Here is a 9,318-nt window from a genome sequence, read left to right on the forward strand (position 1 = left end):
AAGAACAGAGGACATGTTTGTTGGTTGTTGGTTGTCTTGGGGAACCCCATGTACATATTATTTAATGAGGGATTATTTATGTTTTTTTGACACAAGTTGATAATTCAATCATTTATATTAAATCCCCTTAAACAGGAAAAGATTCGACGGTATTTAATTCATTCAAATTCTACACTTGAACAACAAAAAGTACAAATGATGGAGAATATATGCGTTATTTACATCTTTCTTATGTATATGACCAATGTGACACAACTGGCCTTGATCTCAATTGGCACTTTGAAGATTATTTTTCCTTGGAAAATTTTCTATTTTGCTAACCAAGTCTTGATAGTGTCTGTTTGGCAGAGCTTAATTACAGCTTATTTTAGCTTTCAGCTTAATTTAAACTATTTTGATGTGTTTAGTTTAGCTTATAACTTATAACTTTTTGAAAGTCAGAAATCAGCTTGTTCTTTGAGTGGGGCAGGAGATACTTTAAGAATAAGCTGGAAATCAACTTAAGCTGAAAGTTATAAGCTATAAGCTGTTGAGGCATAAGGTATAAGCACTTTTCCACAGTTCTACCAAACAGGGCTATAGTTTCAAACGCATCGTTTGTTTCAATGTCATTCTATTTTGAAATAGGAAAATGCCTGAGGCCTCGAATTTGAGGTCTCGAATTTGCCTCGAATCCCATTTTTTTTTTTTTTTTTTCTTTTCTTTTAAGACAGTGGTAGTTTGTTTTTGTTTTTGTTTTTTTTTCTCCTCTCTTTTCTTTTCTTTTCTTTTTGCAAGGGTAGTTCATATATAGAGATGTGTTAAAAAATTAGACATTCTACAAGTGAGTTGAGTTGGACTGATTGGATGATAAAATTGACTGGTCAATTTTTTTTTAATTTAATTTTATTTTATTTGTTAGCCTATGTTAGTTTGGTTTTTTTTTTTTTTTTTTAAAGGTAGTTATGTGTAGAGGTGTGCTAAAAAACTAGACATCCTGCACCAACTCATCGTATAAAATTATATGGAATTAATAAATTTTAACCAGCAGTCTAACTGATCAATCAATTAGGTTGGACTGGTTAAGTGATAAAATTGACTGATCAATTTGTTAATTTCATATAATTTTATACGATGAGTTGGTACGAAATGTTTAATTTTTTTGGTACATCCCTACACGTAACCACTCTAAAAAAAAACAAAATAAAACAAAAAAACTAACACACACATCCGGCAAAAAAAAAAAAAAAAAAAAAACTCATTACATGGTGATGGAGAATTGAAGTTTGCAGAGTGATTTGTAATTTCAAAGGCAAAATCTTAATAACCAAAGAATTGTTATTACGAAATAATTTTTTTATTCTTAAATCATGATCTATATGTGAGAAATTAACTCAAGTCAAAAAGAAAAGAAAAAGGAAATAATTCAAATATGACAATGATTCTATCTCTCTAAATCCTTCAATTTTCCTATTAAACGCTCAAACAGAAAGTAAATGATTCGAGGGTTCTGCCCAAGAGCTTTTAATAAAATTCAAAATTTATATATATATTTTTAGAAATTTATGTATAGGTCTTAACAGGTAAATTAATTATTCAATAGGTTCTAGGATAATTAATGACTTTTTTATCAAACACTATTAAAAAATGTCACTAATTATTAATTTTTAGTGACAATTTAAAAATTTTGTAAAAACTGTCACTAATTATAAGTTTTAGTGACGGTTTAAAAAAATCATAACAAAAAAGTCACTAATTTTCAACTTAGAGTGATAGTTTAAAAATTTTGTCATAAAAAAGTTACTAATTGTAAGTTTTAACGACAATTTATGAAAATTATAACAAAAAAATCACTAATTGTCAATTTTTAGCGATATATATAAAAAATCGTTACAAAAAATTATCTTTAGCGACGATTTTATTATGACATATTTTTAATAGAATTTGATAAGAATTAAGTCGAACTATTAGAACCTATTAATAGTTATCATTTAAAAAAAAAAAATTAGATTCTCCGATTAGGGAGTAATTATTTACGTCTCGTTTGGCAACTGATGATTTTAATCAAAAAGTTAAAAAGTTAGTAAAAAAATCAAAAAACCAACAACCTATACAAAAAAGTCAAAATTTTTATTTTCTCTATACTTTTTACACATTTTTTTTGTAAAAAACTAAAAAATCATTCTAAACATACTAATTTTTTTTACATTATATTTTAACTAAAAAATTACTAAAAAAATATATTCCCGAAAGAACCTTTAGGCCAAGTTTGGGAATTTGTAAAAAAGTCAAAAAGTTACTTAAAAAGTTAAAAAGTTAACACTATTCACCAAAAGTCAACAATTACGGCTGCACAACTCCCAGTTCGAATTTTTCCCTACAAATCGATTTTTACAATTTTTTATTACACATTTTTTCATAAAAAGTCAAAAAATTAACTCAAACATCTATATTTTTATCCTCAATTTTTTAGTCTAAAAAGAAAAAAAATACACTTATTTAAGACATCCCAAACAGTCTTTAAAAAATTTTAGAGTATTGATGTGCCTCTTGACAATAAAAAATTACATATTTGCATAGCTCCAAAAAATAAGAACAACATAAAAAAATCATAAAATATTAGTAATTGAACATATAATCACGTAATATTAACAAAAAAATTTAAAAAAATGGGAAATAATACAAATAAAGAACACAGCTTGAGGGATGGTGCTGTCAGTGGACTCTGAACGAAATCCATCTAACAATACAAATATTTATCTTCTAATATTTAAAAAAAAATTATTCATACAAAAAATACTTCTATATTATTCTACATATCTCTCTCACACGCACACAAAACCCAGATAGAGAGAGAGAGAGAGAGAGAAGGGTATTTGCAGCCAATGGTAGTTGCTAGCTAGCTTGCATGTGCATGTGGGTTCAGAAGCTTTTTAGCCACTACCAAAAACACCAGTAGACCCCATTTCGATTTGGGGTAGATTTCCAAACCCTACAAAACCACACGGTTTCAATCCACAAAACCACTCTTCAATGCCCAAATTGTCTTCCACCGTCAAAAACAAACCCCCCTCTCTCTCTCTCCTCTTCAATACCCTACTAGCGGTTTTTGGTCCCAACAACACAGCAACAGCAGCGCCCCCCCCCCCCCTCCCCTCAACTCAACTACTGTAGCTATATAATGGACCCCACCCTGCCCCACTCCAAACTTTCTTTCTATTTATTCTTCCCTCCCTCTCCCCATTTTCTGCACTCAACTCAACTTCCTCCCCCCCCCCACCCCCAAGCTTTTTCTTATTGTTCTTCATTTGAGAAGACTCTCCCTCAATCTCAATGTAATCTCTCTCTCTCTCTCTCTCTCTCTCTCTCATCTGTAATTTTTCAATGTGCTTGTAGAGTGTGAACATTTAAAGAAAATGCTAAATGGTGTATGTTATACTTTGATTTGTGCAGGAAAATGGGTGTTACTGTGTTTTTGTTGGTGGGTTTTCTTTCAATGGTGTCCTTTGTTCATGGGTATGGAGGTTGGATCAATGCTCATGCCACCTTCTATGGTGGGGGTGATGCCTCTGGGACTATGGGTATGTATTGCTCTGTTTTCATTTTCTTTTCACTCAAAAGGTACAATGTCACATAACCCCAAGGCTCTGTTTGGAGGAGAAATTTGTAAAAAAAAAAAAATGAACAAGAAAAAAAGAAAAGTAAAAATATGAAATAAAACAATTTTTTTTCACTTTTTTCTTCAAATTATTGATCTAAACATAGCTAAAGGTGGACCAATGACTCTTGCTGAGTAAAAGATCTTAAGTCCCCTGATGTTATTTGAGGGCTTATGTTTGGTAGTCACTTGGACATATGTGGGACATAGATTAGGACCCTGTTTGGTTTAGCTTATACAGCTGTTTATAACTTTGGTTTTTTTTTTTTTTTTTTTTTTTTTTAAAATGGTATCATAGTGTTTTAATTTGGTACAGCTTTTTTACTGTTTATGCAACAGATTAACTTAAACAACTTAGTTATTGAAAAATTAGAAAAATAGTGCTTTTAGTTTAACTTTTAATTTATAAAAAAAAACACCACCAAATAAGTCCTAAAATCTATCTAATTATTAGTCGGAGCGAAACCCATGTCAAAAAATAAAATAAAAGTGCAATTTTAGAGAATATTCATTTAACTAATTTTTTTACTTTTTATTTCTTATTTTAAAATTCTAATGGGAGTGGAATTTGTGCAGGAGGAGCATGTGGGTATGGGAATTTGTACAGCCAAGGGTATGGAACAAACACAGCAGCACTGAGCACAGCAATGTTCAACAGTGGATTAAGCTGTGGTTCTTGCTTTGAGATTAGGTGTGTCAATGACCGCAAATGGTGCCTCCGTGGTTCCATTGTAGTCACTGCCACCAATTTCTGTCCCCCAAACAATGCCTTACCAAACAATGCTGGAGGATGGTGTAACCCTCCTCAGCACCACTTTGACCTCTCTCAGCCTGTCTTCCAACACATTGCCCAATCCAGAGCTGGTATTGTCCCTGTTTCTTACAGAAGGTATGTTCAAAATGGGGTTTGTATTTTTTTATTTATTTAATGGTTTTCAATACCATGTTATGTATCTTCATAATGGCTCATTTTATGGTGTTTTGATATCAAAATCTTGTTTCTCTTTTTTAATTTCTTTATTTGATCTTTTAGCAACTATTGTTTGGCTAATTACTGTCTTCAATGGCCTTTTTTTGGGAGGAATTGCAAAAAAGTGAAAATGTTTTGTTGCATGTCATAGTTTTCGCTTGCAAGTCAATGAAAATTGCAATTATTTTGAGTTGTTTCAACAGATTTGTATTCCTCTTTTTATGTTCCTTCGGATTTTGACCCATTTCCTTTTGTGTTCTGTCTCTAAGCCAGGATCTTCTTTAGTTGGAATTTTAAAGAGTTAAATCCTTAAATCTATGTCCAAACAAGGCACCAAAATCATTGTTCAATGTCTCTTTCTTTGTCTCTTGGGGTTCCCCTTTCCTCCTCCCCAAATCATAGATTAATAAAATGGTTAATTACACTTAGGATTGATTTGGGAAGAATTTTTTTAGCTTGATTTTTTGACTTTTTAACTAATTTCTTTTTGAAAGAAAATTTTGATTTTTTGATTTTATTTTATTATGAAGTGATCCAAATAAGTATTCTTATCTATCCAAATAAGTATTCTTATATAAACAAGTACATTTATATTCATCCTTTTAATTTATTTTGACATTTTGTATTTTATATTTTGTATTTTGTACTTTTCGTAGTTCCAATCCAAACCCAAACCTAAACCCAAACCCAACCTTTGTCAAACGGCAACTTTTGTCTCTCAATTATCACTTAATATAATTTATCTCTCAACTTCAAAAAAATATATTTGGATTTCATTTCGCTCCAAAGGGTTATTTTTTCAATTAAGGGATCTAAATGTATGATTTTAGAATATAGATGATAAGATAATATTAAATATTAATTAAAGGGTAAAATGTAATTAACCCTTGATAAAACTAGTGATGTTCACTGTTCTTTCCCTTGCCAAATTGTTGGTTGGAAGGGTTATTAACTGTTTCCTTTTTTATGGGTTTTTGTAGGGTACCCTGCAGGAGGAGGGGAGGCATAAGGTTCACCATCAATGGCCATTCCTACTTCAACTTGGTCCTTATAACCAACGTTGGTGGTGCTGGTGATGTACATGCTGTGGCCGTCAAAGGGTCCAGGACCCGTTGGCAGCCAATGTCAAGGAATTGGGGCCAGAATTGGCAAAGCAACACCTACCTCAACGGCCAAACCCTCTCCTTCAAGGTCACCACTAGTGACGGTCGTAGCGTGGTCTCCTACAATGTTGCCCCAGCTAGCTGGTCCTTCGGTCAGACCTTTAGCGGAAGACAATTTCGCTAAAGAATCATATTCCAACAGCACGGGGATTCTCCATTCTCAAATTTAATTTCTCTGTAACACAGAGATTTAATTTAGATATAGTCACTTGTATTAGTATTGTGACTTTTAATTAGGAAGTATATATTATTATCTATTTTGGGTAATTTTGGCCTCTAGGGTTTAAAAAAAATGAAAAGGGGCTTATTTTAAATGGCCTTTTTATCATTTTAATTTGCTTGTGGGGGGTACCCTAATAATGGGGTGCCCTCTATTCTTGAGGCCCTTTTTTTTTGGCAGAGGTGGACTGTTACCACCCGCCAGTAGTAGATAGTTTCGTTAATCTCTGTTTGGATGCCTTTTTTTAATTTTATTTCTGCTATTTGGTCATTGCTATCAGCTTCAGCTCTGAGAGTCCTTTTGTTTGTTGAGGTTTGATATGTATGATGAGAGATTAAGATGTATATTCATCAGTTTGACTAGTAATGAAAAGAGTGCTTAATTTTCTATTATTATATTTGGTAATTCGTTGTTTGTGTCCTTTTTCAATCATTAATGTTAATAAATTCAACAAACTCTTCTTCTAATGTCTGCGCCTATGAATAACCTCCTAATTTGTTAATTGGGCCACCAATTTGCTTTTGATTGACTTCTAACAAAGCCTGCTTCATACATAAACCATATGTATACAATTCTGGAAGTCCTAGCCCGTGTGAATTCTGTTTTTGATGCTCTATTATTATATGATGAATCTCTAGCTTTGTTTTTGATTCTCCAATTATTACATGATGAATCTCTCTAATCTGATTGTGTAATAAATAACGTACGAAGATTTTTTATAATGATTGATCTCTTTTATTTGACCGTACAATAAAGAGCGATGTCATAAATAGGGAGTACGGGAAATTCATATAGATCCCGTACGATGAATCACTCTTTTATTGCCGTGCAGTAGAGAGTGATTTTTGAACACGGGATACGGGAGGTCCATATAGAAAATCCCATGCCTGCTGCCATTTGATATAGTATCAAGTCGGAAGTTCTGTCAAATGATCATTTCACAAAGTCCGTGAAAAATTTAATGAATTAAAACTTGGTTTAGTAAAGAGTCATAAAATGGCACAAAGGCAATAGAAAAGTGTTTGGTGGCGAAAGAAACACAGAAATAGAGGTTCAATTTCTTATGTTGAGATTAATTGGTAAAATGCTTTCATTCATAAGATTAAAACTATTAAAAAAAACTAATCTGATCTCAGCAACCACAATAACTTACATAGAAGTAAAGAGGCCCTTGGTTGGTAGGCTTCTTAACTTTTGTAGTTGGCTTATCAAACTGCAACAATTGACCGCTCACACCTCAAATCAACAACCTATGATCAGACCACCAAGGCTGTGTGAGCCTAGTAGTGGTGTCTCTTGTGGGTTAGACAGTGTTTGAGTCCCCTCTTTGGAGAGTCAGGTATGTCAGGGTGTGGGTCAAAATATTAATTAATAAAAAATTATAAATAAATTTTATTTTTCACTAATTTAATTGTGTTGTAGTCCTCCTTACAATAAAATGAGATTACTAGTTAACTAGGCCTATGGGATCAACTACCCAAAAATTAACAAAGATAATTTTTAGGTTATGATTGAATCAAGAATTTGAGAAATGATTTGTGGACAGAAAAGAAAACAAAGAAGAAAAAAGTTAAAAAAACAAATATCTATTCTTTCATAAAAGTTTCACTTAAATCCATAATCCAAACATAATTTTACTTGAAAATTAGGAAATTGTTATTCCCAACTCTACTTTTTCTAGGGTAATTTACATTGACATTTTGGTGTAAAGAAAATACAACAAACATCACAACTATGAACGCACTATGAACGCACCTCATAGTGGGCTCACTATGAACGCACCTCAACGATCCAAACCGTTCATCTCATAGGGCATATTGAGTGCAATATTCGTGTAAAAAATTATGTTGATCGAATAACAGTAGTCATTTGATTAAGTCACATTTGTTTGAAAAAAAATAGACAAACTATCTTCAAAATCAGGCATTTGATTTTTTTTTTTTTTTCATACAGATGTGATCCAAACAAATATCTATTCATATCCAATTAACCTAATTTTTGATAGCTGCACTTACTGTTCAAATATGAAATCTTTATGAATTTATGTACGGTGGGTTGAACTTTCACTTAAGCACACATGCAATACAACCAATATTGTGGGCCATTTTGAGAAGTAGGTTAAAAGTCACTTCCGAGTTTTTAACTCACTTTCTTCTCTCACAAAAAAATCAAAAAAAATCAAAGAACAACTTTTAACTATCTTTTCAAAACACCCCTGTATACCGACTGTGTTTTTTCTTTTTTGAAAGTAATTCAAGAAAATTAATAATTTGTCTTGCTGTACTTTGTTTGGCAGTGCCTAGCGGTGGCCCGCCTAGATTCAAATGCAAAAAGAAGGCATTTTCATTGCAATGTTTCAGTCTCTCCGTGGAGGTCCTTGTCCTTTTGATTAGATTTGCTTCAAAATTCTAATCTCTTTGGAGAGGGAATATATATTGAGATACTTACGTGTAAATCTTAATAAATGGACTTATTCCATATATCATAGTTATATTTTCAAGAAATCTTAACACTTCGTTTATGAAAAAAAAAAATATTTATAGTGGAAAATTTTCAATAGGTCATACATTTGCGTTCGGTAGCCTATTTTAAAAGTTTTTATTCCATATATTTTTTTTGGAGATCTATTCATCCAAAACTGTCGAAATCAGTTTCAAGTGCTTATTTTTGCAAAAAGTGCTGTTTCGCTATTTTGATTAAACTTTCTTTTTTCCTTTTTTAAATTTATTTTTTTTTTGAAATTTCATATTCAATATTGATCTTATTTGAAATATCTCAAAAATAAAAAAATCACAGATATCCATTTTATTAAAAATAGATTTGTAGAATTTAAGTTGAGATTTTAATTGTCTTTGTCATCACATATTTGGACTTAACAACCAATAAGTGGCATTGTATAATCAAACAAAAAAATCAAAGCTTGGATCTCTGTCCGAAAACACTCTTTGGGCTTCTCAATAATTTTTTCTTTAATTTATACTTTCTAATTTTTCAACTTGAATTAAACTACACCAAAAGACTTATAATCAAGAATAGATGTGAGTTCGAAGGCTCAGCTAAGGCCTCAATATGGGCCCAACTCGGTTTAGGTTACGTTGGTCTTCACTTTCATAGTCCGTATTTGAGCGGTCGTGTAAAGGCCACAATCCAGACAATAAGCCCATCCATTATTTTTCTGAGCTAAATTTAGTGGGTTTTTTTTTTTTTTTTTAATATAAATTACATATATATGTAGTCCCTATAATTTGTTTACTGTGTCAATTTAATTCTTTAATTTTTTTATTATATCTTTCAGAAATTGGATTGAAATCATTGGGGGCAAAATAGT

At 31.6% G+C, this 9,318-nt stretch overlaps 1 protein-coding gene across 1 annotated transcript; it reads left to right on the forward strand.

Annotated features, from left to right (window-relative positions):
- Positions 1-3,075: 3,075 nt before the first annotated feature.
- Positions 3,076-6,385, forward strand: LOC114319797 (expansin-A15). The gene is made up of 4 exons (XM_028266845.2): positions 3,076-3,314; positions 3,433-3,560; positions 4,214-4,526; positions 5,588-6,385. Coding segments are annotated over exons 1-4 (750 nt in total). The 5' UTR covers positions 3,076-3,312; the 3' UTR covers positions 5,895-6,385.
- The last annotated feature ends 2,933 nt before the right edge of the window (positions 6,386-9,318 follow it).

Source organism: Camellia sinensis, chromosome 5 (genome assembly GCF_055761805.1).
Source record: "Camellia sinensis isolate YWXY chromosome 5, ASM5576180v1, whole genome shotgun sequence".
NCBI lineage: Eukaryota > Viridiplantae > Streptophyta > Magnoliopsida > Ericales > Theaceae > Camellia > Camellia sinensis.